The sequence below is a fragment of the Micrasema longulum genome, unplaced genomic scaffold (genome assembly GCF_059751315.1).
Source record: "Micrasema longulum isolate JH-2025_06_02 unplaced genomic scaffold, ASM5975131v1 h1tg000206l, whole genome shotgun sequence".
Classification (NCBI taxonomy): domain Eukaryota; kingdom Metazoa; phylum Arthropoda; class Insecta; order Trichoptera; family Brachycentridae; genus Micrasema; species Micrasema longulum.
In genome coordinates this window covers 141525-159944 of record NW_028277411.1, presented here as the reverse complement: position 1 = coordinate 159944, position 18420 = coordinate 141525, and the positions used below count along the sequence as shown (strand labels likewise).

Sequence of the window (18420 nt, the reverse complement as noted above, 5' to 3'; positions counted from 1 at the left end):
TATGTTTGTTTTAACGAACATGTTTGTAATAACGTATTTATAGTAACTTGTTTGTATGACAACAAAGATAATCAAGTATAATTAGTTGACAGTATACACATATTTATTTAATCAGCTTTATTGTGTAATTTTCACAGTCAGCGCTCTGCATATATGATAATAATACATAATTGAATTAATTAATTGAACCCTTGGCGTTACCAAGGTGGCTGATCGGTGCCAAGAAAAGTGTCGTTATAAAAAGGGGGACATTAATTTCTCTGCTCCCGGATCGTTAAACCAGCGGCCATTACCGCAAAGGTGGGCGTGTTGGACATTTTCTTTTTCTCAAAAATACCCGAGTTTGATTTTCCCGGGAATAAATATCAGCCGAGGATAACTGGAATAGATGCCAGAGCAAATGTTATTGGTTTATTTATTTCATTGTAGAAAAACATGTAGAGGGGTCCTGAAATTGTAAAAAAGAGGTGAAAGATTCTATTGCTCTAAATATTTCGAAGCGCCAACTCCAACGCCACTCACTGAAAAGCATCTTTCGCGAGCTTTTACTTGTAAACGTAAATATTATATGTTATTCCCCAGTTTCGTCTTCTTTCAAGTGTTCGCAATGATTGATTTGAATAAACTTCTTTAGTTTTGCATTTTAAATCGATGTAAGTAATGATATGCGTATAAAACAATTAAACAAAACACAACATTCTTAAATATTTAATACGTCAACATTATTTTGAGTTTGTCCAAATTTTTGTAGACAAGGACTGGATTCAACTTCCTGGGGAGCTGTTTATATTAACATATTACAAAAGAGATGAAGAACATTTAAGAGAAGGTAATATAGAAGTAAATGTTGGTAAATTACCTGGTCCATGAAGAAGTATAGAAATTGAAAAAATAACATTTTCAGGCGTTGCCTAGTATGTAGGTGAAATAATTCAATTAGATGAATCTCACCCGCATAAATAAGGGTTTCAGCTCTTTAACTTCACAAAAATCAACAGATGAAACAATTGAAGGAATATACAAGTTCAGATATAGGCAGAATAGTGAATGTTACACAGTGTGTAAAGTGGCCACTTAAACCACCCATTGACAGGTCATAAGCCCTGTAGATGCCTAGACTTCTATATTACCTTCTCTTAAATGTTCTTCATCTCTGTTGTAATATGTTATTTAATACGTGTTTAAAAAATAAATATTCACCTCTCATTTAACTATTCGAAACATTATATATTGTAGTGTGTACCGTAGTTATGTATGTATGCTACAATATTATAAATAGTTATTTTGTACTATTTTAATAATACTAAAAATCTACCAATAGTAATCATATTATATATTTAGTGCAATCTACATATTACTTTAACATATTTTTGTATGTTTTCAAAAATAAATAAAAACCACTAGGTGTCACTGAATTAAACTGAACTGTTTTTTTTTAATTTTATTTATTTATACAAATACTCGTACATATTTTACAAAAAAATAATAACTTTTCCCCAACTCTATGAGGCCAAGAGCCCTGTGTTGAGTTGAGATACAACATAATAAAAATTAGAAGCATGCATATTATTAAACATATCAAAAATAAAAATGATGTACGTTAGGGTGGGCCGATATTTTTTTTTTCCGAATTTAGAAATAAAAGGGGTCTAATAAGTTGCTTTTTGGATTACTCGGAATCCAAAAAATATATTTAAAAAATATTTAATACTACTTTTGACACTCAACCAGAGTTTGGAATTTTCAAAAAGGTCAATTTTTTGCGCCAAACCAGCTGTCATTTCATATTTACGTAAGAAAATCAGTCAGTGCATCAAATCTTTTTAAATAAGCATCTTAGGGCGTGAGTTGTACTTTGTTTTGTAATAAATTGGTAGTATTGTTTTAATGAGCCATTGTTTGTTGTTTGTCATTGTGCGCTCAACGGAATTAGTTCCGCGGAGTGTAAACTTTTTGCATTTCGGTAGTTTTAAAACGTGTTTAAATTTGTAATTGGATTAAATTGTATCTTTACTAACAAATTTTTTTTTTTCAATGTTGGTAATTAACAAAATGTTCAGATAGTTATAAACTTCAAACCTCAGTTAAGGGCCAAAAGCAGTATTGAATATTTAAAAAAAATATTTTTACGTTCAATGTAATCAAAATGCAACTTTTTAGACCTCTTTTACTTTGATGTCTAAAAAAAAAACCTCATGCATAATCGGCCCACTCTAATGTACGTATAACTCATTTTCCAAAATTTTCTATAGGTATTATTTACTTATTTTGATTTATTTGACGCCCCGAGGGCTTTTGAAATGAAGGGTCTATTTTCAAATAATGAATATGAATAATACAAAATAATATAGGTTGTGGTTATGGCCTATTTTAAATATAATTTACGAACTGTCATTTTCAAGAATTCGTTTTTTGTGCACGGAAGCACGGATTCAAAATTCGCAAATAATTGATAACTCTAATGCGAGAATATCAAATATTATTGGCAATTCAAATAGATATCGAAATAAAAATGCTCGTTATATTTTAGTATTGCTTTCTTCTACGTAAAATCAATCATATTTATTGATTTAATATTTTAATTTGCGAATTTAAATGCGCATTACATCGGTTACTCATCTGAGAATTTGCAAATTGGTACTTATTCTGATTTACTGATGGACATAATTTAACTTTCTTTTGCTTAAAAAAGTATTGATTAAATTAAATTTCTTTTTCTAGACGAGCGTAAAAATAAATTTTTAACGTTCAAAACATTTTAAAGCATCCCATTCAAATTAACATTTAGTATCCTTGAGCATTTAAGCTTGATGACACTAAGTATGTCGCAGATATTTGAGACATTTTCTTGATTGATCTTGGCAAACAGCAACGAATATTTTGACAAATAATGTATATTTTCCTGGCCAAATATAATATATAAGAAAACACAAATATTTCTTAATAAATTACGCCGAGTCAAATCACTATTTTTAGCTATTCAGATCTGGTGTCTTGTAAGTGTTTTAAAAAAATAATTTTCTTAGATGGTTGAAACGATCGTTTACACACAGTATGTAGGTATAATATTCGCCATTACGACTGTTTTTACATTTGCATTTCCCCAATTTTCTATCCGAATTTTTTTTGTAAATTATAAAACAGTAACGTTTGTTTGTTTGTTTGTTTGTTCTGTTCTAAGTGATTTTGTTTAAAATTGTTTCGCTTTTATTAAAACTGCCGAATAGTTTTTCAGTATCTTTATTTCAGTATTTTTCATATGAAATTATGAGTCTACTGATTGGTACAAGTTTTTATTTATTGGCTTTATTTACGTCTAACGGGTATTTTCATATCAGACTAAAAATATATGGTCTGACACACGTTTTGTATATTCGAATTATGTTTCCAATAATCATGTGTTCATTGTACTATACGACATTTCTTAGGCATCCAGATGTTTACTAACTGAGATAGATATGTTCTCATCATCACTATGGCAGCATCATCTGCATGGCATGTGAGGTTAATGACCTTATCTCCCTAAGTAGATACACTACTTTTTTATTCTTAAAAGCGTTTTTTTATATATATTTATTCTGCTTGTGTAAGAAAAGGTTTTAGGCGTATATATTTTTGTGCTATATTTAGTTGTAAAGGTGCTAAACTTGCTTTGTTTCTTTGTTGTTCTCAATATGTGTTATTTTCTTAATGTTAATATTATTTATGTCCCGAATTGAGTTTTTATAACTCCTGGGAATGTAATTCAACATATTATACTTTGTGTTGTATGATTTATAAAAATAAAAAAAAATAAATAAAGAAAAAATACGTAAAGGTTATAAACAAGTTATGAAATATAAACAGATACAAAACAATACAATAAAATCTAAATTAAAATTTATGATATGAGGGTATCACTGCAAACTTAGCAAAATCGAAAATCTTAAAAAAGTTATATATGAATTGTAACTTATTCAGAATAGAATTGTTTACAATAATTATAAGTTTTTCAGTTCAAAATATGACTTTATTTGTAAGAATCTTAACTTTCAAGTAATTGGGTTTGTTGCAAACATGGCAACCTCTCTTTAAGTATTGCAAAGTTGTCAATCTCCAAAATTAAAATCATTATTTCACTATTGTTACTTGAGATAATCATGATTATTTCATCATCAATTACATATAAAATATTAACTGGTTATAAAAATAAAATAAAAATATGAAAAAGAAGTTGAAGCTATTATTGCATTATTTTTTTGTGATTTGCTCAGTATAAAGAAAGATGAATTTTGCTGGGATTGCGGATAATACCTTAATATAATATATTTTCAAGAAAAATGGCTCGATTTGAGATTTAAATAATAAAACTATGGGTACATTGGATGTTTTATCAACGATAGCATAAATAAAGACAACCCTCGGATCAGCTAACAATAATTGATGTTTTGTTAATAAATAGTCAATACTAGGGTAATTGATACCTATTCTGAGAATTCTGGGTAAAATATAGTAAAACTCGTAAAAAATAATACCGTTTTCTATGTAAAAAACATGATCCTGTCTAAGTTTTCTAGAAGGTATGTTTAAACAAACGGAGCTAAGTAGTTCAGGAGCATCGAATAATGAATTTATAATTTAAATTGAACAATTCGTATTTTAATAATAGGTAATATAATTAACTTAAAATACACGTAGCTGCTGAAAGTATTATAACGCTTGAATGTATCACGCCAAAATTATTATTGTCTACGTCATAGTAATAATAAATTATCACGAAATATTTTATGAATGATTGCGTGTATAGCAATAGTAAAGACTTCGTTCAAAATTTTATTTATGGATTTTGAAATTAATTTTACTAAATTAATTGTACTAACTCTTCGAAACAAAATTAATCGAGGCACGCTATAAGATATATAATTTAAAGGCCGCATCGTTATTAATTTGATGAAGTAGATAAAATATTTTTTCTTATTGAATCTCAAAAACATTGATTTTTACAAACATTTTTGAATCACATACACTTTTTACTTGAACCACCACTAGGATATAAAACATTTCAATCTTTTTTTTAAAGATTTTTTATCCATTTTTGATTGTTTTCATTTTATACATTTTTATCCCCTAGCAAAATGGCATCTTTCTACATTTTTAACCGATTTTTAAACCTTACCCCTTTTTAAAGTATTGCACTCCCCTACGTAAAAAAAAGTTTTTTTTAAATATATATTGGTTAGCAGTAAATATACAGTAAGTATACAAGTCAATGCGTGGGGTATACTGATTGTTGACGGCACGAACATATGTAGAAATTTTTAAAAAAACTTATGCACACACATACATACGCAAACACATATACACATTATTGTGATTATAATACATGATTACTTGTCAAAATGACAACGAAAATCCTTTCTCGATGTGTAAAGTTTTGACGGTATAGAATATGATATACTATCGCCTGGTAACAGAGGACTTCATGGATTTCTACAAAACGCCGATATCACATAAGCATGAAACGCGCCAAGAAGTGAAAGGAAATTTCATAGAAAAAATAGCACTTAATACGTATGGAGAGAGGACCAGGGCATATACACTCTCACGCATAGTAAATAGACTCCCGGATGAAATAAATAATACTGATATAAATAAAAATAAAGTAAAATTTGTTTTAAAAATATTTTTCTTAAATTCTAAGTTTAGTGAGTAAAAAAAGGGGGGAAACTAAACAATTTAAAACAGTGTTAAAAAAAGTGTGCGTTTATTATTTTTATATATTTCGGTATCACAAAAAAGTTATTTTACTTGTATTTAATTTAATTTTACTTTTATTTTATTGACATATTTCAGATTTTTTATATTTTTATGTAAACATTATTATATTGTGTTACCAAAATATTTAACGGGAGAAATCCCTGCAAAAAACTGCTTTTGCAGTTTGGCAGGAATTGAATAATTGTTGAAAGGAATGCTTATGTAAAAATTTTCAATAAAACGAGGAAAACTAATAACTTTCAAAAAAAAATCTTTTAAAAAAAAGTTATAATTAGGTTATTTATAAGGTAATATTTTTCTTGAAACTTAAAGGTATGATTGATTGATTTTTTGGCGTCTGTCATATCATTTGATAATAAATTGCGTAATCTGCTACTTGCTTACTGGAGTAAAATGTTGATCATTATTACTTCTGTTTTATAGGATGATGAGAAGAAATCGAAGAGGAAAGCTGGAAGCAGCTCACAGCCTCCCACCGAGGAGTTAGCCAGAGTACCAGATCCATCAGACGCCAGCTTAAACGGTAAACATCTCATATATTACATTATTTGTTAGCACAGTTCAATTCCTAAATATTTTTTAGCAAAAAAAATCTTGTTTTTTTTTAAATGTGTTTTTTCAGATGAGAACATTTTTAGCAATTGGAGATGTCATTTAACATTATTATTATTCATAATTTTTATGGTAAATCTGTATGGTGCTATTTTCATGATTATCTCAAAGGTCATATAAGGGTTACTGTTGTAAGGGGGAGTGGCCTGAAAAATGTGATATTTCGGTAGGATATTTAAAGTAGTTGTAGTAGTTCTAGCCAAATTTTAAAATTACCTTGTCGAAATTTGAACTTTTTCTAGGGTTTAATATCTTTTGTTTTTTTATTTTTATCTGTAAGTCACTGAAAACAGTCATCGTTCGAATAGGTATTTAACGTATTTGTAAATATGGTAATACCTTGTCTTCTAGTTTATCGTAATGCTTAAATCTTTTTCTCGTTTTCTCAACAAGTCTCAATATCTCGTTTTTCTTTAAAATAAGTTTTGTTCGGTCATTATATCGTTTAAACAAATCTTCATACAAAAAAGCTAGATTACAAATGTTGATTTATTCACGTTTCACTAGCCGAAGACGGTGGACGTCTCTGATTCTTAGTCCACGAAACTTTTTTCAAACAAAAAAATACGGTATTTTTATATACATATACAACAAATCGCACAATGGGGAATCGTAGAAACATAATTAAGAAAAGCAGAAGCAAGCAGCATTTCAGACTTCTTCACATCTCTAGTAGAAACAGGCATGTAACTTATATAGAATATAAAATATTGCAATTCCTAGGTTTACGGGCCTTTTTTTTTATAACGGACTTTCATCGTATTAAGATGCGATATTATGCAAAAATATACACTTATAATATTAATGCGAAATATGCTTTTATAATACGAGAACATTCGAACGTATCATACAATTTATTTAAACTTTTAAATACTAATTTATAATTTGAAGGTAATACGTGTAGAACTATTGGTTATATTTTTTTCTTACGGATTTATAAATAGAGAAAAAAACAACGATATAATCATTTATATATAAAACTGTACATAATAATTTGAATTGTAACAATTCTATACCACAATAGATTGAGATTCTCTTGTGACGTTTTTTAGTTTAATTATTCTTCATAATGAAAAAAACGTCAACACAAATACCTATTTTCAAATTGTAAATTTTATTATATTATTTCGATTCTCGTACGATAAATTAAATAAGCGATTTACGCGATAGATCCGACCGTGGCCATTCATAATAACATAGTAGCTGTTTCAAGGGGTGAAAGAAGCCTTAAAAATAGAAATAACGTAATGTGTACTGTGAATTACTCTGATGCTAAAAAAAAACAATTTTGAGACCGTGAAAAGATAAATTAATTTGTCAGAAACATACATGACTCAGTTTATAATTTTATTAAAAATGTTCGAACGGTGTTACCTAACCTTGTTAGAGATGATGCGTTGTGTGAAAATATTCACTCGTCGCTCGAGTCATACTCGTTGACAATCAGTGTTAATCTTATTGTATTTTTTAACGTTGACTGCCAATATTTAAGTTTAGCTTTATTTCATTATTGATATCTAATAATAAAGAATATCGCGTATAGAAGACCTCCCAATAAAATAAAAAAAAACAAATTATCCCAATTATTTGTGTGTCGAGCGAAAATCCTCCTATGATTAGTGGTTTACAATTTATTATTGAAATGATCTTCACATTTTCATGTAATAAAGGAACTTTTATTACATAAAAGGAATTTTAAGATACAACCAAGTTTTGAATTATGATAACGAATCAATAATAAAAATGAATAAAATTTTATTTGATGATACTAAACACAGTTGTTACTTTAAAGCAGAAAGTAATTTTACAAATACATAATAAAAATTGTTCTACGTGAGTGTTAAGTAAATAACAGCATTTATCGATACTATTCCTGGTTACCTTTCGTTCCCATCCTTCCTTTGACCCATCTTTATGGTACCTACCTAACCTCGAGATAGAAGATATTCAAAATTAGAAGATTCAGATTTAGAACAAAAACCAAACAACATTTTTGACTTCACATAAAATCGGATAAAAAAGTGGTTGGAATCGTCGCGCGTCGTGAAAAACATTGTTATAGTTTATAGTTCATTTTGTGATCCAGTGCCAGAAATTGAAGAACATTCAGATCATATTAAAGGTAGGTATCCATTCCATGTCCCTATCCTTTCTCAAATATTTCCCAATCACAAAACTGAATGAAATTCGATTTTCATTTACAGTCCGCCTTTTCGTTAACAGTAAGCACGATCGATTATAAAAATACTTTTTTGTTGCTATTTTGGATATTTTACTAGGTTTTTAGTTGAAATGTTTTTTCTCATAATAATTTCCTCAATCGACTCAAAATAATGTTGTTTTTATAAGTAATCTGAATGATAAATAGAAATGGGAAATATCACATACTGCTAATACCAATGAAAATATGCGAAATGAATTTAGATTTTTTTGTACTTTCAAAATCAATATAGATATTATGAAAAAATATTTTCATTCATATTTAAAAAAATAAAATTGTCAAAAATGCGCCTCCACAAAAACGCGAAAGGATTGGCCTTGACAATCGTGACGCAAAGATTCGTGATACACGATGATCTATTTAAACGGTCATAAACGACGCCGACTGTGAAAATTGAACCGAATCGTGACGTATTAGGGACGTGGCCAAAACAATACAGTGTTTACGCGGGAATTTAAAACTATAAATCTAAAAATATTGTTTTTGCTACTAATAAGTACAAAAAGTTTTTGTTTCTTGTCGGTATTTCATAGTCCCTTATAAATTCATAGTTGTAAAAAAGTGATATTTTCCTATCGTATATAATACGAGTATATAGTACGCTGTTATTAAAAAAAATTGCATTCATATTATAGTCGGTACATAAAACGTATTTATGTACTAGTGATAACATCCAAAAAATAATAGCAAAAGTGAGTAAAATTTGATAGACTTTTTGCTTAGAAACAAAAAGAATGCAATAAAAGAATATCAGTACGCGGTTAATGTTGTTTATTAATAATATTAAGGGCAATTAACATGCGTGAAAATTAACCGATAAGATATTTTTCTTTCATTTCGCAAAGCAAAAGAATCGTTCCATCACCTTAAATATTTCTATAACGTTTATTTTATTTTACACGCAATTCGCATTCTGGTTCATAAAGATAACAACGTATTTTATTGAATTATACCAAATAATGGTCGTTTCTTTGGTGATTTGCTGTTATAAAATGTTGAAAACAACATTTAACGTTATTAATTGATAGAACTTTTACAAAAATAACAACCACGTCCTCGATTTTGAAGGACGCATATAATTATGATTATTTCCTAGTATTTTTTTAAACAAAACAATAATTCTTATCTTTTGTGACTGCGTATGTGCGTATATTTAGTGATTCATATTTTGTTCAAGATTCGTGCTTTCATTTTCATGTTACGATCACAGTAATTAGGAAAATTCTTTTGCTGTTTTTGATAAACAACTTCATAACGTTTTTTAAGTTAATTTTTGTAGCACAGATGCACAAATCCATACATTATGTAAGGCTGAGATAAGCATTATCGACAAAACAATAAAAATAAAAATATAACCCTGAACGACTAAAATGCCTATTTGTTATTATATAGCCCTGAAGAGGGCAACGTGTAGTTGCCGAAACTAGTCGGTTGTGACAATAAAAGAGTGGTTCATAAAACAAAGTTATATTATTTATTTATATCTCTAAATTATATAATGTTTTATCGGTTAATTTTCGGAGAATTAAAAGGAAAATATAAACGAAATCCACTTCAAAAATATACAAACATACGTATGATTTATTCAAATCAAGTCCTCACGGAAAATTCCCGTCCCTTGGACACATTTAAAATTGTATCTCAACAAAGTTTTACCTCGAGTTAAAATATGATCATTGATTTTTTAAAGGGAATGAATTAGTTTGTTCGTAGACTTGCGTCTGTGTAGTTTCTACCCGCTTACATTAGATACATGTTTATTTTAAACTAGCGGACCCGACAGTCGTTGTAATGCCCGAACGTTGGCTTGCCTGCTATTATTTTGGAAAAAGACTATTCATTGTTGAGTAGGTACTTCTTTATGATTGAATTTAAAAAATACAAATTATTATTAATCAAATGTTGAATTAAAAAGATACCTAGGTACTTGTTTATGGTTTAATACCAAAACATTAATGAAAACCATTTTCAAATACAGAATTCTTTTTGCAAATGTCAAACTCGGCCCTTCTCACCGACAGGGGGAGCACTATATTCATGAATGCGATTTTTAAAAATGTATTAAATGTCGTTTAATATTATTTTAGTATTACTAAAAATCCAGTAAAAAGAAATAAATGGGAAGAAATTCTAAGGAATGTAAGGAAATAATCTGATTGGGATCCATAAAAAGCGAATGTGGTTTGTAAACATTCAAAAACAAACTTTTTTAAACACAAAAAAAACAACGTACTTTTTTTTGTACATGCATTCTCGTCGAATGCAACCCTGGTAGCTCGATGAAAAAAAGATTTATGCTTCTAACTTTTTTTTCGCATATTAGATTAAATTTTTTAATTTTAAATAGCTACGAACGCGCACAGTGCAAAGATCTACATTTCTCTGAAAACCGCACGTAAATCGGTTTAGCCGTTTAGGAGAAGTTCAGTGGCATCACGCGTACAGAAAAATGATATATATAAAGATTAGCTTGTAGTTTGTTTTAACGGAAAATGGAAGCGATTCGTACATCCTTATAACATAGTATTTCGTGTTTCTTTGACCGAAAGTAGTGTGTATCAATTGAGAAGGATAAGGGGTTCTTACCCTTGTCATTTGGTCGTCCTCACGGATGTCAGGCATTCAGTGTAATCTTTTCTACATAATTTAGGCAGATATATGAAACCTGCCCAAGGTTCTGATAAACGATCAGGTCCCTGAAGCATTTTCCTCTCGGAATATCGGTTCTTTTTGCTTTCTAGCACGTACTCCACGCGTCGTGGGGAAATAAAGAAATCCCTCTGGCCTCTTTTAGAGAAAACTGAATCATGGAGTGACGTGTTTACATGATGGAAACCTTGACATTAATACATCGATACGTGTAGACAAACATAATATATTATCGTCACATGGCGACAATATGAAGGTTCTGTTTCTAAGGAATCAGGGTGAAAGGAATAAGTTATCCACGTTGTTGTCATCCACTACAAATTAAGAATATAAAACTCTTCATCATGTAAATACTTCATATTGGCCCTTTCGGAAATCAAACCCAGGACCTGGAGTGTGGTAGGTGAACCCTCCAACTACTTCACTACGAGGCAGACTTTGCTCCACTCAATTTCGTTTTTTAGGATTTTTACTTGAGAGTAGTCATCGAGTCGAAAACACACCAGGGCCGCGATTATGAACACTATCTTCATCGTTGCATATCGAGACGGTTTAAAGTAAAATTGACATTTATGTACGAAAATGTGAATATTTCTTTGAACATTTAAGATATCTTCGTTGGTACCCTGTAACTGAACATATTTTCAAAAAAATATACACGTATTATATTTTTCGTACATAAAATTAGATTTTAGTTGGTAGATAAAATTGAAGATAAATTTTATCTTTCCATTGGAATACGCCCCCAGGAGTACAGGGGTCTGGGGGTCAATTCAAACACTACCTTCTTTGGTACATATCGAGACGGTATAAAGTATTCGATATTTATGTACGAAAATGTGTATTTTTATTTATTTTTTTTGTTTCACGTTTTACATAACTTTAAAAAAATATATAAATACCTCACTGGGCACAATCCGTGTCGAGGCATCCATTTAAATGATTTTATATAATATACTTATGGTGTCTAAAAAATATACATAAAATAATACATATTCATACTTAAATCCTCATAGATATATGTGTATGAAAATTTAAATTATCTTCGTTGGTGAACATGTTTGGAAAAAAAAATTGCGTACCTACATTATATATTTTTAAAGTAAATATTACATATATTACAGAAAACTTTTTGTTTTTAAAATTTTATTTTGTAGATAAAATTTAAAGTACACGTTAACTTCCCATTGTAATACGGGCCTTGGTTCTATTTTACATACGGTATTCTTAATCCGCCCGGACACGGAGATCAAATTACCAACACAGTAATAAAAAATAATTTATTTACTTAGTTGATTTTCGTAAATCCATAGAGTAAATATTAATGCTACGTATGTAACACATCATCATCATCATCTTTCCCTTTCCACACCTAATGGTGCATAGGGCACTGCATTGGTACACCAATCGCGGCGTATCTTGATCATTTTTGTTACATGAAGGTAAGATTATCAATCTCACGCTTCAGGTACCAGTCCAGGGATTATTTTATTTTTTATTTGTATTTATAATTCATATAACACCAAGTATTTTACAAGTATGAATTACATTCCCAGGAGTTACAACTACTCAATTCGGGACATAACTTTAGAAAAAAACACATATTGAGAACAACAAAGAAACAAAGCAAGTTTAGCACCTTTATAACTAAATATACAACAACAATATATACGCCTAAAACCTTTTCTTACACAAGCAGAACTATGGAATATTCTGGTTTGAAAACACCTTTTTTAATAAATATTTCATATGGAACATGTCGGGAATCGAACCCAAGACTTCTCGCATGGTAGGCAAATGCGTTGACCACTATACCACGAGGCCGATATTAGCACAATGTAAATTTATGATCACGTTATTTTAGGGGGACATTCATTATAGGGAAATATCTCTTTTTTTATATGTTTAAAGTAATAAAGGTCTATGAAATACTATCCAGTAAAAAATAATTGTTTACTTATTATTAGTTGCATAAAAAATACTTTTATATTTGTAATTTTGAATTCCCGCAAAAACGGTGATTCCATTGGTCACGCCCCTAATACGTCACGATTCATGTTTATTTGAAAGAATATCACGAACATTGACAACCAAGGCCAAACACGTCGCGTTTTTCTACGAACGTATTTTTATTAAATTTATTTTTTACATCTATGTATGAAAACATTTCTCCACAATATCCATATTGATTTTGAAAATACAATTAATCATTCTAAATCCATTTCATATATTTTTATTGGTGTTCGTAGTATGTGATATTTCCCTCTTTTTATCGATTGTTAATTAACGCAGTTACCGATTTATATGGATAGTTACAACGACATTTCGTATACGATAATTTTCCTCAACCCATTGGCATTGCTGTCTATTGCTCTATTTATTATAATATTTTTAACACCCCAAGACCAACTTACTTGTTGCGTTGATTCGCATTAGTTATAGTTTCTTATTTGATAAATACACACGCAATCGAATGTTTCGGAACGTAAACTGGGTATATAATACATACAATGGCGACGGGTTAAATAGTGTCCCTGCTACATAGATTACATAGATAATCTTATATTCCATATTGTATGGAGCCGGGTATTTGTAAGGTTGGAGTGTAGCTAGAATTCAGAGCCAACAATAAATCAATCTAGTCAAGTCACGGCTCGATTGTATTAACTAGAGTCAGTTGTGACAAGTCCATAAATATATTTTCAAGTACCTACAGCGCACGTACAGTTTATATCGACGATAAGAGAGCTAATTAACTCGTCAAATAATTGTCTTCTTTTTCAAATGGATATTATTTGTTTTAACGAATAGTGCGATATGAACGGTCTTCATCTTAATATTGACGAATGTAAAATAATATCTTTCTCACGACTAAATACACCAATTCAATTTGATTACATATAAAACAACAATTCCCCTTTCGATGGTTTCTTTAATAAAGGCTCTTGGTGTCACTTAAAACAGTAAACTATCATATCGTAAACACATTGGTAAGATTTAAAACAAATCTTTCAAACTTCTTTGTTTATCAATAGAATGACGGCGGACTTCAAAAATGTGAATTCCATCGAAATACTTTGCTGCTCGCTAGTTCGTCCCCATCTAAGATATGTTTCTTAAATTTGGCCTTCATTCTCTAGGACTTATATTGACTATACAGCGTCTGTCCAGCATCTTTGTTTAGTCGCACGATTTCTCGGATTGCAAAAGGGTAATCCTTGTTCCTATGTTGAAATAAAGAAATCTCATAATTTGGCTTCATTAGAGAAACAAAGAACTTAGTAGGACCTTATATGCATATTCAAAATACATTCTATAAGTCGTGTCCCATGTTTGTTGCAATCAATTTATTTTTATGTTCCCAACCGTGTTACTAGAAGTCGAAATTTGCTATTTATCAAATCTTCTAAGAGAAACTTTCGCTCTTATGCCTCAATATCCAGAATGTGTAGATTAGTAAATTAATCGCACAACTTGATATTCTTCTGGATAGATCTTCCAGATTTTCATAGATCTCTTCGCCACTAACAGTGTGGGATGAAGAAAGATCGGCATGACTTAGCTCGAAGTCTTAAATTATTATTATTATTTTTTTATTTTTTTTATTCAGATAACAAATGAAAATACAATGTGACAACTAAATACATTTTTTTACAATTAAATACATATATTTACATTAAAGTTTCCCATTACGTAAAAGAAATAAACAATTCTTGTGTACATAATAAGAAATGACGTCTTACAATAGTTTATTTTATTTTAATTAATAATGTAGATCGTGTATTTTTTTTAATAAACCCTATTCCATTATTTTATTGTTCTAGTTTGTCTTAGCTACATGTATTTATGTTCAGTTTCTTATGTTAATGTTCCTTTATTGATTTAGGCCGTAAATATAATAAATAAAAAACTGATGCGCTACTTTAACCGAAATTAAGTTATCTATATATACCATTTTTATCAAAATTTAAAACTTCGTCGTATGCACCGACACACATGAATGTCAGACCTAAATTTTGGCATTTACATCCCAAAACTTCTTGTACGACGCCTACCTACGTTCAGAAAATCAACAGGTTTACATCACACAAAATTGTATTTATTTGTATGATTTGGATTTGGTTTACATAAAAAACATATTCTTGGTATCCTATATAGCTCGAATATTTTTAATAACATCTGTCTTCCTACGTAGTTTTGGATTTGATTCAAAATAAATCATTTTAAAAACCTTTCTTCCTAAATTTACGTTGCGGTGCATCAGTCATTTAGTTCTTTTATTGTCGATATAGTAATTGTCTTAATCAAATCAAAACAGAATTAACACGAAATATTGAAAATAAAATAAAATGTACCTTAAACTATGGACTACGGTAGTTACATTGAACGAAACGTTCAGGGAATAGGATTTTCTGATTTTGCGATTTTCAAAACATGATAACTTTTGAACTAAATGAAGTTGTTTAATTTATAAAGAACTTTCACTGTAAAATTATAATTATTTTGATAAAAATAGTACATTCTACATACACCGTATTCGAAGAAACGTGGCATGGTTGCTCGGATTGCAAAGGGGTATTTAGGTATTTCCATATTTTAAAATAGAGCCATCTCTTAATCTGTCTTCATTAGAGAAACATAGAACTGAGATGAACCTTAAATGCATTTTCAAAATACTTATTGAAATAAGTGATGTGCCATCTGTTAAGTAAATAACAGCATTTATCGAAACTATTCCTGGCCGATTACCTTTCTTTCCCATCCTTCCCTTGACCCATTCTTATGTTACCTACCTAATATCAAGATAGAAGAAATTCAAAATTAGAAGATTCGGATTTAGAACAAAACAAAACAACATTTTTCACTTAACATAAAATCGGATAAAAAGTGCTTGGATTCGTCGCGCGTCGTCGAAAACATTGTTAATTTTATAGTTCATTTTGTCATCCAGTGCCCGAAATTGAAGAACATTCACATCACATTAAACGTATGTATCCATTGTATGTTCCTATCCTTTTTTCAAATATTTCCCTATCACAAAACTGAATGAAAATCGTTTTTCATTTACAGTCCACCTTTTCGTTAACACTATCTCTGTTGCATTCAATTTATTTTCATGTTCCCGACCGTGTCACCAGAAATCAAAATCTGCTATTTATCAAATCTCTTAAGATGAACTTTTGTTTTTATGCCCCAATGTCCAGAATGTTATTAGTCAATTCGTCGCAAAACTTGGAATTTATAGTGATAGATCTCCTTGCTATTTGTAGATCTCTTCGCCACTGAAACAGTGTGGGATGAAGATGGATTTGCATGGTTTAGCTCGAAGTATTATAAGTTGATCGTGTTTATGAATATATTGTATACCATTATGCGATTGACCTGGTTTGTCTTTGCTACATAGTTATATGTTCTTTTTGTTTAGTTTCTTGTACATGTGTTTCTTCATGTAACTGTTATTATTGGCTTAGGCCATATCAACAATAAGTAAATAAATATTAAAGTAGCCATCTGGGACTACTGATGTTTTTTGCATTAACACAAATTGGACTTCAGATTTTTATTTCAACTTTAAAAAAATATTTTTAACTATTATTACGACTTCGTCGTTTTATTCAAGCATCAAATAGCTTATTGCGATAATTCCTGCATTTTTAGCTTTAGAACGGTAAAACGTGAACTTTCGCATTTTATCCTCTAAGATACAGATATATTTTACCTAATTTATGGCTAAAAAAATAACCCGAGAATATTAAATACATAACAAATAATACGAAAGAATTTTAATCAGGGCATAAAATTTACTTCAAATTTGGTTTCTATTATTTGTTTTAGCGTTACATTTAGTTATAAATACACAAATACGACATAAATATAACAAGATTGAACAAAAACAAATAATTTCAACCGGTTTCTACACTGCCATTCAGGAAATCAAAACACATTCAGATGATTAAACTTTAAAAAGGTAAGATAAAGGAGAGATAGAGGATTCCAAAAAGAGCTCTTGTTATTTTTGTTAAAAATTTAAATTATTTTAAATTTAAATTAAATTTGATGTAAAATTAAGTTAAACTTTAATTACATTTCAATTTGTTATTAAAGAAAAAATAAAACGGCCAATAAAATAACCAAGTCCATGATTCAATATGCATAATATTATATTTCGTATTTTTTGGGTTATACCGTGTAGGCTGGATTCGTTCTGACGTTTCGGCTACCGTTGTAGGAGCCGGCCATCTTCAGGGTAAACTAAAATGACTGAGCTATTACCTGACTAGAAGATTTAAATACATTATAATTTATGCGTGAATTGTAAACATTTAAAACGTAAGATTAAAAATAAACATTACTGAATTCACAGACTGCTTAATGTGAATTTTATTATTCTTCGTTTTCCAAGATTTGTATTTTGGCAAAGATGAAGGTATTAATTGTAATGAAAAGACTCAAACCGTTTTATTTACGCCTTTATTCTTCAAAGGGGTGGAATATTTAATAAACCCACAGATTCAACAACGGCTCACGTCGGCGTCGGCGTCGTTCTGGCACTCTTAAGTTTAGAAAACAATTATTTACTATGGAACGTTTTCTTTGAAGTAAAATACAAATAACGCGACGGTACCTTTGCGTATATTTAAGTTGCAAATTAAAAATTTGAAACTCAAAGAATATCGTTAAATGAATCAAACTAGTAAACATGTTTATTTCTTATTCTTTATCTTCGTCTTGCTCAATGCCGTGCTTCGTTGTCTTCAGAGATGTGTTTGATACGCCTCCATCCCTTGGGTCCTGGATCAAGTGGAGAGCGGCATTTAATAGGATAGGAGGTGGCTAAAAAATTTGATTAATAGGCATTTGAGCATTGTTTTTTCCCGATCAGACTGATCATTCCAAAGAAAAATCGTCAATATCATCGTTTTGCTTCCAAGTTTTCCGCACCCCAAAACTGAATCAATTGGCGGTTTTTTTTTTTAAAGAGCATCAGAATACAAATTTCCGTGTCGGTAAATTTTGCGTTTTTAAAAATAGTTGGCACATTTGTTTACCCTACGTCCAATAAAACGGCAGATAAAACTAGGCGCTTTAAAAAGTTTTTGTATGGTCTTTATTCCCACTAAAAACAATTTATCAAATAAACATAACGATAGATACATGTTAATGATAAATTTCAAAAGTAT

The 18420-nt window shown here is 29.8% G+C and overlaps 1 protein-coding gene across 5 annotated transcripts in view; it reads left to right on the top strand.

Moving 5' to 3' along the window:
- Positions 1-18420, top strand: part of Eip63F-1 (Ecdysone-induced protein 63F 1) — a 176142-nt gene that overhangs the window by 60518 nt on the left and 97204 nt on the right. For all 5 annotated transcript variants that reach the window (XM_088243344.1, XM_088243343.1, XM_088243341.1 and 2 more), the window contains one exon: positions 6181-6280. In XM_088243344.1, coding sequence (XP_088099470.1) covers positions 6181-6280 — 100 coding nt within the window. The remainder of the gene's footprint in view (positions 1-6180; positions 6281-18420) is intronic.